The sequence below is a fragment of the Phycodurus eques genome, chromosome 6, assembly GCF_024500275.1.
Source record: "Phycodurus eques isolate BA_2022a chromosome 6, UOR_Pequ_1.1, whole genome shotgun sequence".
NCBI classification, from domain to species: Eukaryota; Metazoa; Chordata; class Actinopteri; order Syngnathiformes; family Syngnathidae; genus Phycodurus; species Phycodurus eques.
In genome coordinates, this window is record NC_084530.1 from 20,179,685 (window position 1) to 20,206,622 (window position 26,938).

The 26,938-nt window shown below is 39.4% G+C and overlaps 1 protein-coding gene across 1 annotated transcript; it reads left to right on the top strand.

The window, feature by feature from the left end:
- Nucleotides 1-14,391: 14,391 nt before the first annotated feature.
- tnip2 (TNFAIP3 interacting protein 2) lies at nt 14,392-23,226 on the top strand. The gene is made up of 6 exons (XM_061679599.1): nt 14,392-15,061; nt 16,653-16,946; nt 18,613-18,699; nt 18,779-19,042; nt 20,378-20,494; nt 21,659-23,226. Exons 1-6 carry the CDS (start codon nt 14,768-14,770, stop codon nt 21,956-21,958), a joined length of 1,356 nt encoding a protein of 451 aa, XP_061535583.1. The 5' UTR covers nt 14,392-14,767; the 3' UTR covers nt 21,959-23,226.
- Nucleotides 23,227-26,938: the final 3,712 nt, after the last annotated feature.

A 26,938-nucleotide genomic window follows, 5' to 3' on the forward strand; every position in this document is an offset into this window, starting at 1 on the left:
TATCACTTGTCCAAAGTTAAAAAAAAAAAAAAAAAGAGAGAGAATTAGTTTAACCGTACCCATTACTTGGTAATATACTGTACCTCACGAGTTACAGAATATCAGTCATCAACATGAACCAATAACTGAAATATTAGTGGGGTTGAAGCCACATGAAATGAGCTACTTAGTGCAGACTTGACATGCCAAATACAGTAAGTACATAAACATGTAAACAAGCACACTTCTCTAAAGACTCTTGACAGATAGATAGATGGACAGATAGACAGACAGACTGTTGCAACCCTGCATATTGTTCAAGTTCTGTGGTTTCCAAATAAGTGTGGTCCATGAAGGCAACTGTGTGCGTGTGCGTGCGTGGGTGTAGGAAATTGTGAGAGTGAGAGCGGTGGTTAGATGTTGGGCTTGGGGGAAACAGACAGGACTGCACTTAATGTTGTTTTAAAAAGCGTGATTGCACCCAACAGTACTCGTCTGAGGCTATGTAAGGTTTTCTAAAGTGCTTAAATACAGAGGTGCCTTAAGGTAAGAGTTTAATTTGTTTCTTGAACACGCGGGTGACTCAAAACACTCATATTTCAAATCATCTTTCCACATTACAATGAATAAATAATGCAATTAATCAATTTCAGTCCCCCCCCCCCCCCCCAAAAAAAAAAAAATACTGTATATGTAATGTGTCTTTAAAGAGAAATATAGAACTCTAGTTTTACTCAATTTTGCTGCGCATTCTGGTGTGCAGCTTGGCCACCTGGGGGCAGTATAACACAGACATACAGATATACTGTACAGGAGACTCAGCGTCTTGCTCAGCTTCTCAGTATGGCAGTAATATTAGTTGTTCTTTGCAGAGGATAATGAATATATTCCTGTGAGTATTGTTCTATCGACTGTCTACATGTGTTGCAGCACAATTTGTGTTCAGATATCCATTACTTAAAGGGTAACAACACCGCCACATAGATGCTAATTGTTAGCTTGTGTGCCTATGGAGTTTCCCATTGTATGTTAGGATTCAGGTGGCGGAGGCTATATGCAACAGGTGTCAAACTGGTGGCCCGGGGGGGCACATTCGGCCCGCCACATCAATTTATGTGGCCCGCGAAACCAAATCATGTGCATCCACTTCATGTTTCTTGCATAAATACCAAAATTGCAGATTGTCTTCACCTTTAAAATTGTTGAGATATTGCAAGCATTTTGTTTGTTACCGATCCTCTTTTTAAAAGAATTTTATAATAATATGAGGCAATCATACATTCATATTGGTTCACAGCCATAACGGCCCTCCAAGAGAAATCATAACTACGATATGGCCCGTGAGAAAAATTAGTTTGACACCCCAGCTATATGCGGTTGCTTTAAATATACAACGTGTAATTGTCTTTGTTTCATGTTCAGTTTTACTGTAAACCTCAGCTGAGAGTGACAATAAAGAGCTTGAAGCCTCTTTTTGAAGACTATTAATTCAGTAATTCTAGCTGCCAAACTGCCGCTTGTTGTGGAGTAAGTTGAGTCGCCTGTCAACACACAGCGCTCGGATCTCAAGTTTGCGCTCGCAAATCGTCCGATCAACGGCTCGTATCTCGAAAAACTTTGGGTCACTCGTAACGCAGGCATCACTGTACTAACATCCGGATGCACTGGCACCCAAGCTAAAAAAACTGCCATTTGCAATAAATGGACTGCCGACCATGCGTGAAAATTGGAATTAAACCTTGATTTCGACCAGTAGTCATCTGAAAGATATGCCTTGCCATTATTAATCATTTCTGCACTTCACATAAATGGGGGGGGGGGGGGGGGGGGGGGACAGAATTTGCCCATTCATTCACACCTATGGACCATTTACAGGGAGTTGAAGTACCTGGCGAAATCCCAGGCGAGCACTGGGAGAACATGCGCACCAAGATTTGAACCTCGAAGCTCAGAACTGTGAAGCAGAAATGCAAACCACTCCCGCGCCGCGCTGGCCTACTTTATAAGAGCACGACGAAAACAATTTAAGCGGCAATGTGCTTCATTATTTGCACCGGTGGCAACATTGTCAACCAGGGCTGCTAATCTCCGGCCACATGCTCTTTCTCTCTCGCTCTCACACACGCTCACTGCTTACCTGCATGCTCTCATCATGTCATTCTTCAATCCCTGAGTGAGGGGTAAAGGGGAGGGGGGAATGGGAATGGGGTGGGGGGGTGGTATGGTTCTGCTGGTACCCCCCACCAGTAGCACAATCTCCGCAACCTCCACGACTAAACGAGATTATCAAATGCTGTCCCTTTACTGATAATCCTGGCCTGCAGCGGAGGTAGTCTGCAGGTAGCGCCACGCTGACGTCACGCCGTCAATCCAACAGACAAGCTGTCCAGCAACAAACATGGACGCCCTGCAAATCCCCTGCGTGCGCGCGCGCACGCGCACACACACACACACACACACACACGCACACACACACGCACACACGCACACACACACGCACACACAAAATACAGGGGAACCTCGAAAGGTCAACAAAACCCATTCCGGGGCAATGGTGTAATTCCTCCCATACCTTTAGATAAATAATGGGAATCCATTTTTTCATCTGCTCCTGGATCAAACTGAGGACATCATAAAAAAAAATATATATTGACTGTGCAGGTAATGTACATGTGCAAAAAAGAAGTTCATGGCTTCGCAATTAAGTGTCAGCCATCATACAAGTATACAAATTATTTTATTGTATTTTAAATAATTTGTTTAATGAACACAATTTAAATTAATTAATTGTTAAAAAAAAGTGTAAAAAATAGTTAAACACAACCCTTTGTTCTGTTATCATTTGTTTTACAAGTGTAAAAAGAAGTAAAGGAGCCTTTTGGATTAAAGATGAAACGAGAACAGTCCAAAAGTAAAGGCGGGAGATCTCTACATTGGAAATCCACTCGTCACCAGGGTGAGGTGTGGGGGTTGGAGGGTTTCACAGTTCAGAGCAGGTCAAAATACTACTTCATCACTAAATTTAAATTACATAGTATTAGATTGTAAATCCCTCAGTAATTGGGGGGGGGGGGGGGGGGGGGGGGTGTTGCCTGCCGCCACACCCCCAGATGTGCCACCTTGTGCGGTCCCACACACGTCAAAATTGCCTGATATTTAAGCTTTGTGTTCTTTTGGTGAACAAAAATCTTGATACATTTGCCCAAACAAACGGAAACTTTTGTTTTGAAAAACCTTTACTGTAAGGCCTGGTACACACACAAAATTGTTTCTACTCTTAAAAGATTTTTTTTATCTGCTACAGACCCCACACATAGATTAAATAAAATAATAAATAAATCTGTCATTCAATAGTTTTGTTCGTTGTGTGTGTGGTGTGCTCCGAGAATCTCAACACAGAATCCCACACACACACACACACACAACGATTCTGTTCCGCTGCCAATCTCAAAATGTCACGTGATCACACAAACCTAAAGAAGAAACTCTTCCGGATACACGCCGATGTTTCCCAAGTGTTCCCAAAGGTTGCCAGAGCCGAGAACCTTGTAAAATGGCGATGTTCTTAAAAAAAAAAAAAAACTTGCTTTGGAAAATACTTCTTGCCTTTTCGGAAACCCACTTTTATACATAAAACGACATCGGGTAGTGTAAGACATTTTTGTTTTTATTTACGGTCGTTTCGGTGTTCCTCAATCTTGGGTACATCTTGAGTGGCTACATTCTGTGTCACATTCCCATTCTCGGTGTCAATCTTATAAGACGTAAGATTGTCTGACGTTTAACGTACTTGGTCGGGAAAGGGCAGAATCGGCGCAAAAAGCAGGCCGATTGTCTTTGTGTGTGTACCGGGCCGAAGTTACATTTATGAAAAACACAGCCACAATGTATATGCGTCCAGATCAGCAAAATATCCTCTTCTTACGGCTGCCGCACACCGAGCTGTTTTCATGAGCGGGAGATTAGTCGGCCACTGTTTTTCCCGCGATTCCAAATTTGAATAGCCGGCGCACACCGTCGTAAAGTCGCAATTTACAGCCAATCAAAAAATACACACGAGCTTTCACTCGCGTTGAAAATACATTTCCAGGTTTTTAAGCAAGCGAGAGGTTTTTAAGCACCGTGCCGCCCCAAGCCAAATAACTGCGTTTGTGACCAAAATGTTTCCGAGAGGCACGTACCTCCCTGGGTACGTGCGAATGAACGTCTTATTTTTACGCGATCGTCCAGTACAAATGCATCGAGCGGGGTGGCCAGGCTTTAGACAGGATCCAAGCTTTCGAGATGAATGCTCTTTGCAGGTATTTGTGTCCCTATTTAAAGCCCACATCGATCCGCACGTCCCTGAAACTCTGTGAAAGTACCTCACCAGCATTTAGCCCACACACACACACACACACACACACACACACACACACGCACACGCACACGCACACACACACACACGCACACACACACACACAGAGTGGCGAATAAGTGCTGTGGTTTGCAGGTAGTGTAGCATTCTCATTAAGGGTGCGAAGGCCCTTCTAAAATTGCTTCATAGACCAAGTAAATGGACATTTTCAGGACTTTCCCCATACTGAAAAACTCACCAAATTCTACAGGCGTGTGCATCCTGCTAAAAATTTACATCATGGGTGGAACCCCCTAAGTATCGCCCCCTGAATTGTTTTTTAAAATTCAGTCCCCGAAGCCAGTTTCACTTAGCAACATGAAATTTGGTAGGCATGTCTATCATGAGTGGACCCACACAAGTATCTCAAGAAGCCACGCCCAATAATACACAAGAAGTGTGTCATTTTGTTTTAAAGTGGCCAATTCGACTCAGTAGCACACTGCATAATTTTAAAAAGAATCCGGTATATGCGCAACCTACTTCCGCATTCGGCAAAACCGGTCTAAGCACTTCCTCCCAGTTCGGGTGAATGGCGATGGGGGCCGTGACAAAACAGCTGTAGGGACTTTAAACGCCTACAATGTCTTCTTTTCACACAAGATGTCACCAAAGATTACAATATTCAATGTTATTTGTATAAATAAATGATGTCCAAAGACAGCGCCCACTCAGTAAAAAACATTTTTTGCAAGTTCGGCTTCAAACAATCATGTCATCAAACAGTAGTCATGCTCGTTAGCGTAGCAGACACAGGAAGTCAGGTGTCCCATTTTCCGGGTTCGGTCACGTGACATTGCGCATATAGCGCATTCAGTCCCCGAAGACAACACAAAATTTGGTAAACATGTCTATCATGTGTAGACCCCCAAAAAACTAAAGAAGACATGCCTGAAAAGACACTAGAAGTCTGCGATTTTGTTTTGTTTTTAGGGTCATTTTTGCTACTTCTAGGGGTCCTAAATAGACCAACTTGTCCAAGAGATTTTGTCTGATGGCTAATTGGTGATAAAGCATGCTGACGTTTTGTGACTTATTAAAATTAGACTTTCACAAGAGGAGGAAATACAAGGTCCTGAGAGGAAATCCTCCGTTTACATGACAACTTGCGCATTCTTTCTCTCCCCTCGTTTATTTCCGTTATTTCCTCACAATTTGACCTCGTCGGGGAGAAGAGGAATGAAGGCATGAAGGATGTGTGCTGGAATGACAAGGTGGCGCAGGTGCATACGGGGGTATGGTAAAGTATGCGGGAAGTGGGAGGGGGAAAAAATGTGATGACACACATTTTTCCAGCACGTACGCCACTGTAGTGCAAATCAATTTCCCCCTAACTAACTCATAAAGGGGCTTTTATGGGGGGGGGTCTTTTAAAATGAACTCAAGATAAAAAGGCCTCTTTCACACAGAAATTCAGCAAAATGATAGTTATATTGTACAGTAAACCTTTGTCGATTCAAAAATCACCATTCACAAACTCACATACTGGAGAAATGTTCTGTCAAACAACTAAAACTATTGGCTGAAAACAAGTAGAACCCAACCGCAGTACACCGGGCCACAGCAGTTGCTGGAACTGACTTTTAATAACTGCGACCAGCGCAGAAACAAACGGGTGGGAACCAATGCAATTAACTTCCAAGTCCAGATAAAGAGTCTCCGACGATTGGGAAGGGGTTGGGGTCCAGGTCATATAATGCTTCATAATCCCCAAAGAGCAGGAAAAGGAAACTTCATTGTCGCTGAAGCATAACGCCAAACAGCCACGTGGGGACAGCCAAATGTGTTAAAGGTCAAAGATGTTACACATTTTCTTTATAACTGTAGAACCCCTTTATAAACCACATCTGTCATTTCGAAGTTATTTTATAGCAGCTATACAACAGTTAAATCGATACATATGATTCAGAACGAGCCTTCCGGTCTTCGTCTCTTTCCGGCGCTGTGACGTCACACGAGCCAAGCAGCCTGTGCATTCGGCGTTGTCTGCCCTCTTGTTCCATGCTGTTGTTCCCATCCTTGTATATTTGTTGTCGTATGGTTTAGCGATTTCACGATGGTTTATTGTGTGGCATTTGGTTGTACAAATGATTCAGGCAGTGGCAAGAGTTTCTGGCTTTCCAAGTGAAAAAGGAATACGTGACCGGCGGGGAAGAAACGTGCTCAGCTATGAGTGCCGAGCAAGCATTCCAAACTCTGTGCCGATCGCTTCGAACTGACGTGTTTTGAGAAAGACTTGGCAGAAAGCATCGGATACAGAGGTGTAGTTAGGCAGAGAAAAACCAGCTGCGGTGCCAACTATTTTTCCTATGGCCATCGGGACCTCCACCGCCAGCAAGGGAACTAAATCTTGCAGCGACGAAGCGGCGCAGACAAGAAGTGAGGATTTCCTTGTATATACCTACGACTCTATTCTGGTTATTATGCACTTGGGCAGTAGGGGAAAAAAAAAAAAGACCCACGCAGTACTTTTCAGTACTGTCGTCTGTACTTTTGCCTATTTGACAAGCAAACAGACACGGCAAAGACTTTCTGTGCGACGTGTTATAAAGCTACTCCGAGCGAGGGGCACACAATATATAGCACAGGTGTCAAACTCAAGGCCCGGGCGTAAGATCCGGCCCGCCACATCATTTTATGTGGCCCACCAAAGCAAATCACGCGTTACTTTCCATGATTCTTGCTCAAATATGCATCAAAATTTCTAAATTGTCATATGCAATGAATGTTGAGCTACTGCAAAAGCATTTTTTCCGGTTGAGTTCACTCCCACCATACAGCATTCATATCTCCAGTTTTTGCTCATAAGTCAAAGCGAAAAAGTGACCAAACGACGACGACGAAGCCGAGTCACTCGTATCCCAAGGCACCTCTGTATATGTCTCTTCCCTGAGATGTTGACTGTTACTTTTGAAAATGTGAAGATTTAGAGAAGCTTTGAGGTACATCAACTTTTTATTTTCATTACAGCTGTACTTTTCTTTTTGCTGGACGTCACAGCTGCTATCAAAAAGTCTTACGTTAATTGGTAAGGGGATACGTTGTCTTTGTCAGTTGCTGCGTGCTGTTTTACAGTTGCTCAAATGAAATAAAATGAAAATATTTAAACACCAAAATATTCAACCAAACCATATCATTTTAGAATTTTGACCCGACCCTATCTTTACTCTCTGCTCACCATGCATACCACCACCCGCGCTCTCCGTTCCAGCAGTTTCACCAACTTATACGTTCCTTACTTCCACGCCTACTTTTTGGCCATTCTGATTTTCGATTTCCTGCCCCAAATGACTGCAAGACACTTCAACAAATAATAAAACTCACCTCATTCATCCCATCGTCATTTAAAAAGTTAGTGAGGGATATTATCTACATAATCTTTGTACCTGTTTTTAGCCCTCTGATAAACCTTTTATTCGCCATGTGCTCTAATGTAATGAAATGTATTACGTAAATATGTAACTATATCACATTGTAGAGTATGTCGTATATGTTTTACGTCACCTGTCTGCAGCCAGGTCAGCATTGCAAAGGAGAATCTGTTCTCAATTGCCTTACCTAGATAAATAAAGAGTACTGGTAAATAAATAAAAATAAATACATTTTGTCTCATGAAAGTCCGCAAGCTTAATGCTAACATATAATGCGAAGCGTCGTAGACGGGTTAACAGAAATTAGCATCGATGTTACGGTAATTATAAACCTTCAAACAACTGCTGCTTCAAAACACGAGGAGCAGCAACACATACTGTACCAACAGAGCATATTTTCACAGGCATACTGTATATTCTCTCTCCTCTTTTGGAACAATGACTATTTCTGCAGATTAGTAGGGGACCTTCTCTGACTCTTCTTCATGCTTTTAATTTTGCTGCATTTCTTCCAATAGAGCTCAGCGCTGCCCAGCATGTCGGGGCACAACATGGTTACTACACTGAAGGCCAGCAAATCTAAATTTGGACTTGCATTTATACTGTAAAAATAATAATAATAATAATTAAAAACAACAATATCTTACAAATATAAATAAGTATTCCTGTGTATCGTGTGAGGCTGAAAAGTAACTTCCTCAGGAACTTGGCCGATGCTCCCCAAAAAAGTGTTGATTCGTCCAAAGGTTTGATTGACAGCTTGCGTGTGTTAGCCACAGTTGGCTCATGAGCGCTCGAGGGAGAGCATACGAAAAACACTGCCACAGTTCCACTGTATCACTTTCTATTTTAATAACAACCGACCGATCCATTCACTATTGATGCCAATATGCTAATTGCAGGTGCTAATTGCTCTGCTCAGGCTAATTGGCTATGCGGCTTATCGATGTGCAGCGTTAGCGGTCTGCCACCAAAACTGCTGATTTGGCTTTTCCAATGTGAATTTTCAAACACAAGACATACAAATACAATTGATGTGTTGATGTACTTTTTGCTTGTACGCAAGTTTAACTTTTAAAATGTATAATGTGCGTAAAGGTCATTCTTATGCATATTATTTGTTTTGAAATAACAGGGCTCATCGCCATGTGTAATTAGCAACATACAGCACGAAGTAACACTGTAATAAAATTATTTTAAAAACAGATTTTATTAATGAATGTGTGCAGTATCTATGTCGCTATATCTATGTCAAATAAATGTAAAAATTAGAAAATTGAAAGAAAAATAAACTGTTCAAACTGTGCATGATGTTTACAGTGTTTTAAACGTTTGTCTAATCCAATACAGTGCCTTTATTAAGTACAGTTCAGTTATATTTAGCTTTTAAGTACAATATATTTGCATTAAATATTTTAAAAATCTTTTTTTTCAAGCATCAGTTCAGCTCCAATATTTATTTTAATTATTTCCAATACATTTCGATGGAATCCCTATTTATCCTTTCATATATCATACATGTAAGTTGATATAGTTTAACTTTAACTTCCTACTCCTTTTCAGACTAGCAGTACATGTGTTTCAGAATGGGATATTTATATATATATATTTTTTTCTGGTTTTGTACTGCATGTGCGTCACAAACACGAATATATATATCAAAAACGTATGTCATGAGCTGCTGGAGGCGGTAACAATACCAAATATGTACACGAGGTAGAGCTTTGCATCCATCCATTTTCTGAGCCGCTTCTCCTCCTCACTAGGGTCGCGGGCGTGCTGGAGCCTATCCCAGCTATCATCGGGCAGGAGGCGGGGTACACCCTGAACTGGTTGCCAGCCAATCGCAGGGCACATACAAACAAACAACCATTCGTACTCAAAGTCACACCTATGGGTAATCTCCAATTAATGCATGTTTTTGGGATGTGGGAGGAAACCGGAGTGCCCGGAGAAAACCCACGCAGGCACGGGGAGAACATACAAACTCCACACAGAACTGTGAGGCTGACGCTCTAATCAACTTTGCATCCATTTGACAGAATTTGAAGGGCAGCCGTCTGTTAAGCATGAAGCATGTTGGGGGAATCAATCCTGGTTTACATAACCGAACAAACAAGATAACGGGATGGATTATATAGCTTTAAAAATCTTCGCGTTTACTTGTGGAACATGTCCGCAAAAACTACTTTTATTTTTAAAAACGGGTATTTCTCGAAGGAGTTTGGTGTTCTGCCCTCACACACACAATTCAGCTTTTTGCTAGATTTGCTTGTGTCATTTATTTATTTTTGTTTTTTTGCCCAGGGTGGCCTTAACTATTTTGGTTTTACTTTGCTTTACTTTGCTTTAAAAATGAATCCCTGGATATAAATTACATTTTCGCAAATTGCTTTTTCAAATAATCCATCCATCCATTTTCCACACCGCTTATCCTCAACAAAAAATCTTCCTCTCTTTTCTGACCCTGAATGGGGTGTTTTTTATTTACTTGAAATAGTTTTTATTGTTTATTTTTATTGTCTATATTTTTTATTTATTGATTGTTCATTTTATTTCATTTTACTGTTTTTAGTGGAAATTTATGTATTTGATTAGCTCAGAATATGGTCTTTGTTTACTTTTAAAAAAATCAATTTATTTAGTTTTTTTTTAATCTATTTTGTTTGTTCATGTTTTTGAACAAAATTTAAGCATTTTTCTTTTTTTTCAAGCCCAGAATAGGGTATTTTTAATGTTTTAGTATTGTTTATTCTTACAGTATCTATTTCTTTCATATAATTATTTCATTTGGATTTTGTGATGTTATTTATTTAATTGATTTTTAAAAACTCTTTAGTGAACATTTACTTATTTTATTTAGTCCGTTTTATGAATTTGTGTATTTACTATTTTTTTAATTAATGTTTTTCTAAGCAACTCTACAAAATGAAGTAAAACATAAGTACATTAATCATAACCAGCTATATATATTGAAAAATATATACACCATATTACAAAATGTTCATAATATTTAAAATGTTAAAGCTTGAAGAAACAATTTTCAAAAATATGAAGCATGCGCACCTTCCCCCCAAACAAAATAGTGAAAAATAAATACATTCATTAAACAGTAATTATCATTCTAAAACTAATACACAAACATTAAATGAATGGCATCCTTATAGTCGTCCTTTTGGTGACACTATAATGTGAAAAATGAGAAAGTTTTTTTAAGGTGAAACAATATGCACCAAACACTAATGGCCGCCTTAACTTACAGCCCGACAGCATGTACACGCGTGACATGCTAAGCTCATGCAAGAGTCGTTTTAACTTAATCGTAATGGCCACTGTGTTAACAAGTACTCCAGGAAGTGCCTTTTTTAAAATGTTATTTTTTTTTGCACAAACATGACCACATACACTGTAAACTACACTGGGCATAACATTGGGTACACCCGCACACTCATTTGCGATGATACAAATATGGAATGAATTGTGAAATAATTATACACTGAACAAAAATATAAACAACACTTTTGTTTTTGATCCCATTTTTCCTGAGCTGGACTCAAAGATCTAAAACTTTTTCTACGTACACAAAAGGCCATTTCCCTCAAATATTGTTCACAAATGTCTAAATCCGTGTTAGTGAGCATTCCTCCTTTGTCGAGATAATCCATCCCACCTCACAGGTGTGGCATATCAAGATGTTGATGAGACAGCATGATTATTGCACAGGTGTGCCTTAGGCTGGCCACAATAAAAGGCCACTCTGAAATATGCAGTTTTATCACACAGCACAATGCCACAGATGTCGCAAGTTCTAAGGGAGCGTGCAATTGGCATGCTGACTGCAGGAATGTCCACCAGAGCTGTTGCATGATGTCATGCTGCATGTCATGCTGATGTCATGCTCTGATGGTTGTGGATGAATGGCACAACAATGGGCCTCTGGATTTTGTCACGGTATCTCTGTGTATTCAAAATGCCATCAATAAAATGCACCTGTGTTCATTGCCCGTAACATCCGCCTGCCCCTACCATGACCCCACCACCACCATGGGCCGCTCGATCCACAACGTTGACATCAGCAAACCGCTGACCCACACGACGCCAAACACGCTGTCTGCCATCTGCCCTGAACAGGGAAAACCGGGATTCATCCGTGAAGAGAACAACTCTCCAACGTGCCAGACGCCATCGAATGTGAGCATTCGCCCACTCAAGTCGATTACGACGACGAACTGCAGTCAGGTCGAGACCCCGATGAGGACGACGAACGTGCAGATGAACTTCCCTGAGACGGTTTCTGAGAGTATGTGCAGAAATTCTTTGGTTATGCAAACTGATTGTTACCGGAGCTGTCCGGGTGGCTGGTCTCAGATGATCTTGGAGGTGAACATGCTGGATGTGGAGGTCCTGGGCTGGTGTGGTTACACGTGGTCTGCGGTTGTGAGGCCAGTTGGATGTACTGCCAAATTGTCTGAAATGCCTTTGGAGACGGCTTATGGTAGAGAAATTAACATTAAATTTACGGGCAACAGCTCCGGTGGACATTCTTGCAGTCAGCATGCCAATTACACGCTCCCTTAGTATTTGCAACATATGTGGCATTGTACTGTGTGATAAAACTGCATATTTGAGAGTGGTCTTTTATTGTGGCCAGCCTATGGCACACCTGTGCAATAATCATGCTGACTCATCAGCATCTTGATATGCGACACCTGTGAGCTGGGATGATTTTCTCGACAAAGGAGAAATGCTCACTAACACAGATTTAGACAGATTTGTGAATAGTATTTGAGGGAAATGGCCTTTTGTGTATGTAGAAAAAGTTTAGATCTTGGAGGTCAGCTCACGAAAAATGGGAGCAAAAACAAAAGTGTTGCGTTTATATTTTTGTTCAGGGTAAATACAAAATGAGAACGTATGGTGTATTAAAGGTCCTGTATTTTGGCTATTTAGACCTCCATAGAGTGACTCTCTAACATGGACTGAGTATAAAAGTGTCAATTTAATTTTAATTAAAAAATAATAATAAAAAAAACTTGGTTTTGTCATACAAGTGTCCAGAAAAGGCTCCTCTGACATGCACTTCTGTTTGAGTCAGTTTTGTATCCACTTTTCCCATATTTTAGCGAAGACCGGTTCTCAGGTGCAGGGTTCATTTAAAGATTATTTGCATATTTAAATGTTGGCATGGACAGGGAGGGGTCAGCTCCTCCAACATGTACGCTCAATTTTACGTTGATTGGGATATACGAAGGAAATGTGCTTGGATTCATGCGTACACACAGATTCATACATCTGCATATTTTTGTGCGTACGACGTTTTCTGGATTTGAGCGTATGCCACGTTTCAGTCGGAAATCCACGCAGGTCTTAATACATGAGGCCCCTGGAGAATTAAAAAAAATATCTCACTTTATGTATTTTATTATTAGGTTGAAAAAAGTCGATTTATAAGTGTGTACTTAAGTAAAGGAGTGGCCTCAGTATTTTTACTTTTAACCAGTTGTTTTTTGCACAAGTATCAGTACTTTGAAGTGCAGAGTACCAGTACTTTTGCCATCTCTGTTTTTATCTCAACTTGAGTTGATCTAACGCTAATTTAGATGGGAAACTAATGTGGTTTTCCCACAGCGCTTGAACACACCAACACTTTCCCACTAAACCAGCTCCCTAATAGAGACGTTGTTATCTCCCATATATGGTCATGATGCATTCCATGACAACACAATTAAGCAGGTTTTATTGTACATTTGTTGGAACAAAGCCTGGGGAATTTGTTATGATGGAACGTAAAGTGTGCATGTGGAAACCCTGTAAACTACACCGTAAACCGTAGTGTTCCAGCATTCCGGTCAAAATTATTGCCAAACATCTGTGAGTAAACGTTAATAGCTGTTTGAATACTTGTTTAGACACCAGTTCCTCTTTTTTTTTTTTTTTTTTTGTCAAAAGCATTGTTTCTCAAGGTTGTGACACCAAATACCACCTGAAAAAATACTTGGGTCTCCAAATACCACCGTAATGACCAACATTAAAATAAAGTAACGTAGTCGGCAGACAACTAGAACAGTCCAGTTACAATTGATTCAATGTCCTGAGAATGAAATGACCTGCATAAAAGAGAATATTCACTGTATGTTTGATTGTATTGCATGCTTAAAATGCTGTAATCTTCATTTATATTCAATTCAGCGATTCTTTCACCACATTTTTGAGTATCACTGGCCTAACGCTAATTAGGAGTTCAAAACTTGTGGCTTTCCTGCAGCTTTGAATGCACACCATCTCCTTGAACACGCTTGGGAGGTTTGTCAGCGGTTGTCTCCCATAATTATACAAGTCTGGTCATGGTACAGTCAATGACAACACAAAAACATGTTGCATTGTAATATTTGTCGGAACTTACTTCAAAGCCATCTGGGGAATTCGTTATGATGCCGCGTTCAAATGTACGCGTGGAAACCCTGTAAAGTACGCTGGCACACGGCGCTTTCCAATGTTCCGGTCCAAATAATTGCCAAACACCCACGAGTCAACGTCAGGGTCAATATTGGAGTACTTTTATAAACACACACATAAATATATTTTTGTCTCATTTTAAATTGAGAGTTGAAATGCATGGGTTTCCCGCAGTTCTAGAACGCACCACCTTCAGCAGCCCAGCCAGCTAGCTAGCTGGCATACATTTCTCGCCATTAATTCTGATTTTTAGGCTCTTGAGTCCGATATACATTCAAAGAAAACAATTAACAACATTTGTCCCAATTATGTCGCTTGGAGACGGTGAGTCTGCGAGGGGACACAGTGCTCACTTTGACGAATCTCCAAAAAGTCCGCGGGGAAGTTCCCCAGGAAATCCCCGGCCCGGTTATATTCTCGTCGACGGCGTGGAGCCACACCGCCCTAACAACAGTGCGCCTTCCTCGGCTACATTCGAGAGGTGAAAGGCGGCTCGGGAACTGTCAAATGGTGGATTACTAACATTTTACTAAAGTCACGAAATACGTTAAAAAAAAAAATCAAAATGGAGCCAGCCGACGCGGACAAGAAGCGGAGCTACAGCACGCTAAACACGCTGTACCACGAGAGCCGGCAGGAAATGGAGCTCCTGGACAAGCAGCTGGCGGTCAAGGACAACATCATAGCCGAGCTCAAGGCGAGGCTGGCCGGCCACGAGAGGCTGTGCGTGGCGGTGGGCGACAACCAGTCGGTGGTGGTCGGGCCGTCCAAGTCTCTGCTGGAAGGTTTGTGCAAGGAAATCTGCAAACTGAAGCACAAGAACAACGAGACGGACTTGAAAGTGGTCAGACAAGAAGAGGTACATATTGAGCTAAATTTATTTAGCTTTTATTTATTTATTAATTATTATTATTATTATTAGCATCACTAATGGTCATTGGCTGAAGCAGGATTTCTCAAACTGTGGTTTGGTGTCCACAAATGGGTGAATGGAAGATATTTGGGGGTCAGGATTGTCAAAATAAAATTTTTATTATTATTGATCGTTAAGCAGGCAATAATTTCCTTGTTTAACGTTACTTGTAAAATAAAATTTATGAATTGTGGCAGTAATGTTTTTTTTGGGGGGGGGGCATAATTTTCATATTTTGTTTTCTAGAGAAAACGTTTATACTTTTTTCAAATGGAAAAAAAAAAGTCATTGAACAAGAATCACTTTTTTTTCTGAAATAAAGTTGTACTTTTTGAAACCAAAAGTGGTATTGTTTGTCAGAATTCATTTTAAAGATCTATTTAAAAAATAATATGACAAGAATAAAATCTTTTTTTTTTTTTAAGAAAACATCACAATTTGACAAGAAAATAATTTAAAAAACATGATCATCAGGCAGAAATATATTTTGGGGGGAAATGGTGGGTGGGAACTCAATTGTTTTCCAAAAATAAATGTGGTATTGTTTGAGAGAAAAGTTTAAATTTGTTTTAAATGAAAGTTATCTGACAAGAATAAAGTCATAATTTTTTAGAAAGAATCATAATTTGACAAGAATAATGTCACTTGTTAAGAATAAGTCATTTATTTTAGAACAAATTTTAGAAAAAAAGTCAACTTTATTGAGAAAAAAAAGAATTTTTTTTTTAGAAAAATTCTAGTCCGACAAGAATAGTCTCTTTATTTTTAATATAAAATCATATATATATAAAAAAATAAAAATATAATCGTTATCTGACTATAGTCACATTGTATTGAGCAATTTTTTTTTTTTTTTTTTCTCCAAGAGAAAATTTAAAAACCTGAGAAGTCAAAATTTAAAAAAAACAAAAAGTTGAAGCAGAAGAGCAATGAAACTGAGTTGAAAGTGGTCAGACAAGCAGACGTACACACTTGTTTTATTTATTGAAATTATTATCATAACTAACAATGGCAATTGGCGTTAGCGGGGTTTCTCAAGCTGTGGGTTGGAGGCCCAAAATGGTCGCTGGAAAATAATTTGGGAGTCAGGATTGTCAAAATAAAATTTTAATTGATCGTTAAGCGCACATCCGCCTCCGGTTTCCTCCCACATCCCCAAAACATGCATGGTAGGTTAATTGAAGACTCTAAATTGCCCGTAGTTGTGAATGTTGAGTGAGAATGGTGGTTTGTTTATATGTGCCCTGCGACTGGCTTGCTACTAGTTCAGGGTGTACCCCGCCTCTCGCCTGAAGATAGCTGGGATCGGTTGCTTATCCTCACTAGGGCCGTCACCCTAGTGAGGATAAGCGATATGGAAAATGAATGGATGGATGATCCTTAAACAGGGACTGAATTGTCTTGATTTATGCTAATTGTCGTACAAAAATATATTATTTCCAAATAACTTTTCCACTCTTTATCACAATGTTTTTGTTCTACAATGATAAGAAGCTGCATTTAATGGGTACATATTGATTGTACGCGGTCTAACCAGGAGATCCAGAGGCTGAGCGAGCAGCTGCGTCAGAAGGATGCGCAGCTGGAGAGCGCCAAGCGCGACTCCAAGAGCGACAGGAAATTGGATGTGGATCCAGACAAGGAGCTGGAGCTTCAGCGGCTGCGCTCGGCCGAGGCCACCAGGGCCGTACTGTGCACTTCGCTGGCTGAAGAGGCCGAGCAGCTGCGGGGCCAGCTGGGTGCCACCGTCCAGGTGTGCTGCCAGTTGATGGCCAAGCTTGAGAGGAGCAAGGGGGGCGAGGCCCAGGTGGGCGAGCAAGCCGCTAAGCAGGTGGGCTTCTGCCATAGTTTGCCAACAATAACTATAAGAAACAATTAGTGGTACGACTTGCGGAGGAATGTATAATATGTCGATAGTTTGAGAATAAAAACGATTAGTGGTCGGACATACAATATTATTTTAACAGAAATGTTAATATCTCGAGAAGTTGTGAGACTTGCAGAGGCACATACGACATGTTCACAATAACGATATCTCGATAAGTCGTGAGACTTAGAGGAACATGCGATATTCTGTTAATGATAACGATTAAAATAATTAGTGGTGAGACTCACAGAGGAATTGATATGTTAATTACGATAATATCACAATAAGTGGTGGGACTTGCAGAGGAACATACAATATGTTAACGATAACGACAATAAAATGATTAGTGGTGAGACTCACAGAGAAATGTACAATATACTAACAAGAACAATAATATCAACAGTAAGTCGTGAGACTTGCAGATGAACGCTAACAATAATAATATTCGCAATGAGTGGTGAGATTCGCAGAGGAACACAGTATATTACTCATAACTAGCATTTTATTTACAACATTGACGAACTCGAAATTATTGCGATATTTTGCCAATGATAACATCACGATTAATGGTGAGATTTGCAGAGAAACATACAATATCTTGATATTTTGTTTATAATAAAGAGGATTAGAAGTCAATTAAATAATAGGAGTAAATTACTTTTTACTTAAACTATTGAATAGGATTTCTCTAAAATTGTATTTTAAAAAAGTGAATAATTTTTACTACGGTTGACTTAAATCAAATTTTTTTGGTTTGATCAAATTACAATTCAAATAAAATCATTTTAACGAATGATAAAAAAAAAAAAAAAAAAAAAAACTGGTGGGAATTGCTAAGTAAATTACAGCACCATATTATTGTGATGTTTTGTCAACACAACTAACTAATATTTTACAATAATAATAATATTTCAGTTAGGCTCGGTTGTGCAGTAATGAAACAATACAATGTGATTGCAATATTTTGCCAACAAATACGCTAATATCACAATTACTTGCAGGATGCCAGAGTACCTTACAATACAATATCCATTCCAGCTAAACAAATTTTTAACCATCCTAACAAAAACACAGAAATAAATTGTAGTTTTAGACTTTGGTGCAATCCAGCAGGCAATTATTCACTATGCTAACTAAAATGGGGGGGGGGGGAAATAAAAAAAATCTTGGATTCAGATTTTAACACAAACTAACTAGCTACGTAAAAACACAGTGCTAACTCAAGGGTTAAAAACAATTCCGGATTCAAATTTTAACACAATCCAGCTAGCTAATTTTAAACTGTTCAATTTAAAAAAAATAAAACATCCCCAAAATAATCCTGGATTCGCACTTTAACATAACTCTGCTAGCATTTTTTCACAATGCTAACAAAAGGAAAAGATAACAATCCTGGATTTGGAGTTGATAGGAATTTTTCACAATGCTAACAAATTAAAAAAAATTGTGGATCTGGATTTTCATGCAATCCAGCTAGCAAGTTTTCACAATGCAAATAAAAAACGGAAAAAAATTGTGGATTCAGAGTTTAATGTAAATCAGCCAGCAATTTTTCATAATGCTAACACAAGCAAAGACAAAAGCCCAAATTCAGATTTTAATGCCAAAACCCTCCCTTATTTCCATATAGTTGCCCGAGTCACCCGACAGACATACAAACTCACAAATCCGCCAACTTGAGGAGGAGAATCAGCAGTTGAAGCAGCGTGTTGCCTACGTAAGAACAAACTTTAAAATGCACGTAAAAAAACATCTACTTCAAAAAGAAACTCCTTCCAACCAACGTGTGGTCGCAGGTCCAAGGTCTGAACTCGCAGTGGCAGAAGTACGACGCGAGCAGAGAGGACTACATCCGAGGACTGTGCCAGCGCATCAAGAGCGTTGCGGTAACGCCGCTAGTTCCTTCGCTAGGCTCGGCCAGCGCCACCTTGCTCCGTCAAGAGATCTCCCGACTCAATGGGTTGCTGCAAGACAAACTGAGCGAGTGCGCCAGGCTTCGAGGAGAAGCCCAGGAAGGCCCCACGAAAGACCGTGAACGCATCCAGATGCTGGAACAGCAGGTCGGTGCTGGCTTCGCAGTGGCTTTTTTTTAATTATTTTTTTTTATGTCAAAGACCATCTTTACATTTAAAAAAAGTTATTTTGGTTTGTTTCTTTTGAGTTTTTGTGTAAACGTTCAAGATGGCTGACTGCGGGTATTTTGAAAACAAAAATGCACGTTTATATTTTTTAGGGGAGCCTTTTAGCAACTGCAAAATCATTTTAAGTCATGGAAAACCTGATGCTAGCTTGACACTGGCATTTTTCTATGGTTGCAATTATTATTTTTTTTTAATTTAACATTCTTAACATTTTCTTACTTTTGATCTATTTTTACTGTAACTTTTGGAAACATTTTAAAAACATTTTGAAATCTATTTTTGATGTGATTTATTTGTTGATAGCGCCGAAAAGCGCACAATAGCACTTATCGCCATACGGTCACGTATCATTAGTGACGATAAAAGCACAATAAAGCCAGAGGGCTTATTTCCATAGTTGGCCTCAGCATATAAAAACACCCTACAACATAAAACAAAGACATACAAGTCCATCATCAAATAAGCAATGTAACAGTTTTAAAAACTATAAATCTCAAATATTGAATCTATGAACAGAGGTATTAGTGTGTGTGTGTGTATATATATATATATATATATATATATTAGTAATCACATAATTTTTTTTGGGGGGTGCATAAACCTGAAAAATGGTAATGGAAGCAGCAGGGCAATAGAACTATACATATTCAAAACTTGAAATTAGCCAAAATTAGATAATTAAAATAGATGAAAAGGGTATGACTAAAATTAACTTTTTGTTCCATTTTCACGTTCAATTTTTTTTAGCTGTTTTAATGGATTTAAACCTTTTTTACATTGTAAACTTTCTGTTCATTCCCCCCCCCAAAAATGTAATTTGTTTACATTTATATATCTTTTACTATTTAAGTATTAAACAACGTTTTTAAATTAATTTACCTTTTTTTGAAGTTGAACTTTTGTTTTTGTTTTTTACGTTTGTTAACATTTTACAAAACGTAATGTCAAAGTGCTTGAGGTAGCTGAAGCTCTACGGAAACACAGTTTGTGTTCTTTTCTGCCTTTTGTAAACTGTGAAAGTGTTTTCGGTCATTGACCCCCGGTCTTATTTTTTTTTTGTTGTTGTTTTTTTTTTCAATGTTTTGAACTTTTTTAAACATAAAAGCTTTTGAGAAAGTAGAGGTCGATCGGTAAATTGTGATAATTTACATTTCTGTTCTTTTTTGCCTTTCGTCGACTACAAAATGATTTTGACAGTGGCCGATTTGTTTTAATCTTTTTAATTAGCTTTGGTTTGTTTGATTGATTGTTTAGGTTCTTATCTACACGGAGGATTTTAAGTCTGAGCGGGCCGACCGGGAGCGAGCACAGGGACGCATTCAAGACCTCAAGGAGCAGATTCGTTACTTGAAGCAGCAGCTACACAAACAGGTGAACAGCTGACTAACAGCTAACACTTCATGGCCCATGCACCTCCACTTTGTTTTTTGCCACTTGGCTAATATGTTTTTCGGTCACTGAAACTGGACTTTTCCAAAATCTTTTTTTCACAATGATTTTCAGGTTTGTGTGTTATGTATGTTTATTTTTTTTTACTTTTTGGTTACAGAAACCGCTTTTGCAACGTAATTTGCAAAAATTCCAACAATTTGCCAAAATGTGTGGCAGACATTTTAAAATATATTTTCAACAATGTTTAGGTTTGTTTTCTGCACGTAAAGGGCAAGGGGAAATCTTTTTTGGTCATGGCAAACAAACTTTTTTTGAAAATATTTCTAAAACCGTTTTTCTGAAAACTGTTTTCTTGCTTTTTCCTTAATGTAAAGCGCAAGTCGTAGAATTTTATTTTAGTCATGGAAAGTGGACTTCTTGGAAAATATTTAAAATATATATATTTTTTTCAGGTTTTTGTAAAACGCAAATTGTAAACATTTTCGTCACAAAAACAAAAACTTTCTGAAAATGTTTTGGATAATTCACAGGTTTGTTTTGTTTGGCATTTTTCTTAATGTAAAGTGCAAGTTTTTTGTAAGTCATGGAAATTGAAGTTTATGGAAAATATTGAGGAATTATTTTTTCTTGTCGATAATTTTCAGGTTACTAAAATTTTCTATGCAAAGGGCAAGTCGCAAACTTTTTGGGGGATCAGGAAAACCGCCTTTTTCGTAAACTATTTTGGAAATTATTGTCAAATTTTTGGTTTGTCTTTTTTTGTGTCAGAAGCTGGACTTTTCGGAAATATCTTTTCAATGTTATTTTTTTATGTATAAAGCACATTAGATTTAGTTTTTACCTGTGGAAACCAGACCAATGGGAAAATAGTTATAGTATGTAAAATAATGCGGAAGTCATATGCTTTTCGGATCACGCAAACTTTTCAGAAGAAAAAAAAAGATTCCATTGACTTGCTTTTATTATTCAAATGGTAAAATAATAAATAAATTGTAAGTTGGGAGGGTGAGCAAAATTGGTCACGTCATTTTTTTTAATGTATATCAGAACCAAGACATTCAAACATTTTCATAAAAAGATGTCCAATTTGTATTTAATCGTCACGTTAGCAACATGCTAATGCTTATCAAACGTCTTTGGCAGGGAGCTAGCCGAGAAACCAGGGACGTCCCCTTGTGTCACGTGCACATTGGCCACCGATTTTCATCCTCGTCCTCACGGCGCCCCCACCGGGACGTTGGGGACCACCTAGCGGCCAGGACCAACACGCAGCGTCGGTCGGCCCTCTCCGTGGTGGAGCCCCCACCGGCGGTGGGGGTACCGCAGGATACGGCCCTAACGGAGGTCCCGTCGGATCTGCAGTGTCCGCGTTGCTTGGCCATCTTCAGCGAGGACAACGCCGCTCAGTACCTCAACCACTGTGAGGAGTGCGCCACCTTGTGAGCACCACCTTGTAAGCACGACTAGGACCCTTTGCACACTACATGAAATACCTCAACCTGAACAAAATAACTTTTACGCTGAACCTTATCAGCGAGAGTCATTTAAGACTTTAGCTCAGGTAACACGCTAAAGTCTTTGGCCACGGCACAGTTTGGCATCGGCGAATAGGCAAATTACGATTTTTTTTTTTGCGGGGGAACCTATCCATTATTCGCTGAAATCCCTATTCACTGTTTTTGTGCAATGTCTTATATAAAGATATTGTTTTGGCACAATCTTGGTGACAAGTACATATCGTTAGCCAAATAGCATAACTTCCCAAGTCAATTTTTTGCTTTTGGAAAACAAGAAAAAATATCTGAACTTCAGCAACAAGAAGAGTACATTTGCTTTGATCCAACCTTTGACAATATTCTGAGGGGGGAAATCCAATGATCCAATCGTTTTCCCCCTACTCGTCGACATTGTTAGACAGTTGTCTAAAATGTCACGGACCTTGCAATCGGAATATTTTATTTTCGTTCATTGAAACGTTAAGCACAAGAGCACATAAGAGCATTATGTAAAAAAGAATTCACAAATTAGCAAGGAGCTAAAATATTCTTTAGTTATACATGTTTTTGGACAATGATTTTCCAATATTGTTTTTTTTTTTCAGGCCCAAAACTTGTAGGAAATGTTAATTTTGCAAACCCTTTATTGACCCCACTTTGTGACATTTTAGCAACTTACAATCGGAATGTTTTTTTTTGTTCTTCCAGTCACTGAAACTAGACGTTTATATTATTATTTTTATATAAAACGCTAAGACCTTTGTGTTCATAAATGTTAGTAAATTTGCAGGATTGCACCCAAAAATATTTTTACCAAACCCATTCAATTTTTAAGATTTTTGTCAAAAATGTCACTGACTGTCCAATTTGAATAACGTCGAACAACATTTGTCACAATAGCTTTGCTAAAACAATCAATGTAATGGTGGCCCAAGACTTTATCAGTGTACTTTGATGCAAACTGTATAAGCTTCCTCCCATTTGTTGAATCACAACATTTTTGGTGCTAGAAATATATTCATAATTTATTATAATACAAAAAAGCCATAACATATTATTATACTGTTAGATTATTTTAATATAAAATAAATATTACAGAAATGTGTTTACTTAACTCAATGTATGCCAAGAAACTGATTTTGGAGTATATGGTGTGTGTGTCCACCCCTTCCGAGCGGATGCTCTATTTTTATAATAAAATATTTTCATAAATGATCATCTGTCCGATATTGTCATTGTTCACTGATGGGGCACTTACAAATTTGCCCCTAATGGAAAATGGCCACAATGAAAATTTCATAATTTAAAAAGGTTTTTCTTTGCTTTGAATATTCTTTCTGAGCATTTTTACATTTGTGTGTTAAGTTTGCAGGAATACGTTAAAAAATAATTTTCATGAAGCCAAAACCCATTAAATGTTGGGATGCGGATTCCACTTTTCCATCCATCCATTTTCTGAGCCGCTTCTCCTCACTTAGGGTCGCGGGCGTGCTGGAGCCTATCCCAGCTGTCATCGGGCAGGAGGCGGGGTACACCTTGAACTGGTTGCCAGCCAATCGCAGGGCACATACAAACAAACAACCATTCGCACTCACAGTCACACCTACGGGCAATTTAGAGTCTCCAATTAATGTATGTTTTTGGGATGTGGGAGGAAACCGGAGTGCCCGGAGAAAACGCACGCAGGCACGGGGAGAACATGCAAACTCCACACAGGCGGGGCCGGGGATTGAACCCGGGTCCTCAGAACTGTGAGGCTGACGCTCTAACCAGTCGGCCGCCGGATTCCACTTTTCAATAGTTTTATTTAAAAAAAACTTTTTGGGTGGGTGGCATCTGTATGAACTCGCCTGATTTCAAATCCTGATGTGTTTTTGGTCACTGAAACCAGACCTTTTGGAAGACTATTCAGACATATTTTTTCATGACAATTTTTTAATTTTATGAAAATATGATTTCTATGAAACCCATAAAATAGATTTGAGCAAATCCCCCCCCCCCCCCCTAGCTCATCAGTAATGATTAGGCTTGGGCATCGAGAACCGATTGGAACCGGGACTAATGTTCCGGTTCTGCCGGAATCGTTCAAATTGAACAATTTCGGTTCCCAGTTTCGATGCCTTGTCCTCCAGCCGCGAAGAAGAAGTGGCAAAAACAATGACGGAGCGGCGTAAACCAACGAAGAAGAATGTGCACTATGTGCTCGTGCCCAACAGCAGCGGCGGCAAACAAAAGTGTGTCTTAACTTTGTTAAAATGAATGACCAGTCGCCTCAGTGCCACACTTGGAATAAGATGATATTGTGCAAAGGAGGCTTTCACGATGTGTAGCATCTGACGCGCGCCGAGTCTCAGCCGAGACCACGCAGAGCTTCAGTGAAGCTCAGTCAACTGGGTGAGTTAAACTAAAATACATCTATGCAAACATTGAGACAGCTAACAAGGTTGGTTGCACTTGTGCACTGATGGTTTGTAGCTTTTATTTTAGTCTTCAAACCAACGTAAGAGCCGTTGGGGGGGAAAAGCTTAACATTGGGGTAAAACGTCACCGTAGCAACTTTACATCACAATGAAATGGGACAAAATTCACATAAACGTCACTGTATCACAAACACTAACTTGTGCCTCATTGGTGGGTAAGGAAAGGAATCAGCATTTTATAGCATTTGGTTCCATCCATTAAAAGAGATAAAAATGATAATCACCGGTGCCGTGTGAAGTTACTTTTCATGCCAAAATGCTGAGTTCTGGTGCGTACACTTCGAAATAAAAGGTTACAAGCTTAAAACCTGCACATATAAACCATTTGACGTGATGAAACAGTTCCAAATAATTTTAACAATTCTATATTTAACTTTTAGCTGAAACAATTAATTAATATTAAGTCAATTGGGTTAGTTCCACACACATTGCCTTTTAGTTCATAGGATTGATATTGATATTGGTTATAAAGAACCTCGAGTCAAATGTTCAAGTTAGTCAATGCCGTGGGTTGCTAAAAAAATGGATGTTCATAATTTGACACCCTATATTTAAACCGGGCAAACTTTTTTGACCCAGCCCCCTAAAAGTATCGGAATCGAGAATCGTTTGGAAACGGAATCAATCAAATTCAAACGATGCCCAACCCTAGTAATGAGACATTGTGATTTCCTCGGAATTGTAGAATTGATCAGTTGGAAATGTAAACGTTTGCAGAGATTTATGTAAATGTGCTGCATATTGAGAGTTTCCTGGCTCGTTAAATCATCATTGATAATTGGGAGAAATTAACATCATTAGTCTTCACATAAATGAATATCATTAATGAATAGTAACATAAAGTTAAGTTGAGCAAATGTGTTATTTCAGAAGTGTGTGTGAAACTGGTAGTCCTTCGCATTCACCAGTACACAAAAAGCAGCTCTCAGTTTCAAAAAGGTTGGTGACCCCTATCGCGTGTCATGCAACATTTACATGCGCGTGGTGGGAAAACCCCTCGCCTCTCTCCGCCTGAACTGGTCATGTGACACACACAACAGCTGTAAGACGACTAGTATAGCATTACAAATGCACAACAAGCTAACAGTGGCGATGACACAGTGTGTAGTATCGGTTTGACACACACACACTGCATGAATCACTTGTCACGGGTTTGGTGGAGCTGGAGCAGGAAGTTGGACATCCCCTGCTCTAACAGGAAGTAGGACGCAGACACACACACACACACACACACAAGACATAGGCATGCACTCTTACATACACAAACACACGAACAGACAAATGCATACACATAAACACAAACACACTGCAACAGTTTAGTGATAAGCACACAAAGAGACACATGCACAACAAAGCACAACAGTTACTATTATCCTGTCATATGGTTAAAAAAAAAAACACCCCCGACACTTTTACACTCGCAGGATACAAATGACTGTACAACCCCTCTCGTACACACGACACACATCAATGCCTTCAGCTCACTTCCAGACAGTGCATGACTGGAAAAAAAATGCTTTTAAGTCGTCCACTTGACTGCTGTGGGAACTTTTGGGTGCTTCACATTTGTAACCACTTCTAAGGCTGGGAGACATTTTGTCTGACTACCTTTAATCTTGGGAATGGGAATTTCCACACACACAGAGATACGATGCATACACACAGTCAAACACATACATGTATGCACACAGACTAATACTCTCACACACACACACACACACACACACGCAGGCTAGTATTGTCCCTTGACCGGTCTTGGTCTCGAAACCACATTTTGAAGGTTTTGTCTCAGACCCGACTCTTGGTCTTATCTTCGACTGGCCGGACTTTGGATTTCCCGTCAAGACCAGCACTGACCTCTTCTTCAACTTCATTAATATTAATGATGATAAGGGGAAGCACTTGGTAAGACAACAAACACCTTTGAATTCATGTTATTCATGTGTCATGACTAACACACCACCACCGCAGCGTTGCTATTGAGGGACACTCACAAGCGGGAGTGAAAAGTGAGAGCCATAAGTACGAAAGTGACATGTCCGCTAACTCCATGAAAATTCAATTTGGCTTCCTCCAACACAAAGATTTCATATGTAAAATAACATGCAAAAGAAAACACTCTGCAGGTGTGCAAATCAACTGAAACGGTGGGGACAATGTTGACCTTTAGCTTGCATCGCGAGAGAACAACGTAAAAACAGGTGAGCTAACTTTTCTAAGAAACACCAGCAAATCGAATTTTGCCTTTTGAAAAGAATATTTCTGGAAAAAGTTTTAATTCCGCCTTAAATTGGATTTTTGATGAGACCCCACAGTGCACGTTTAGGTCACAAAATGCAACCAAGTTCTTCTTGAAATCTTCATTTTGAAATACAAGGATTTAAATTTTTGTTGCAATAATTTATTATAAAAAATAAAATTAAGATTTGTTGTGATTTGAAAGAGGT

Coding starts and splice junctions, on each gene's coding strand:
- tnip2 (XM_061679599.1), top strand. CDS start 14,768: ATGGAGCCAGCCGACGCGGACAAGAAGCGGAGCTACAGCACGCTAAAC. Junction 18,700..18,778: donor TGAAGCAGCGTGTTGCCTAC/GTAAGAACAAAC, acceptor GTGTGGTCGCAG/GTCCAAGGTCTGAACTCGCA. Junction 19,043..20,377: donor TCCAGATGCTGGAACAGCAG/GTCGGTGCTGGC, acceptor TTGATTGTTTAG/GTTCTTATCTACACGGAGGA.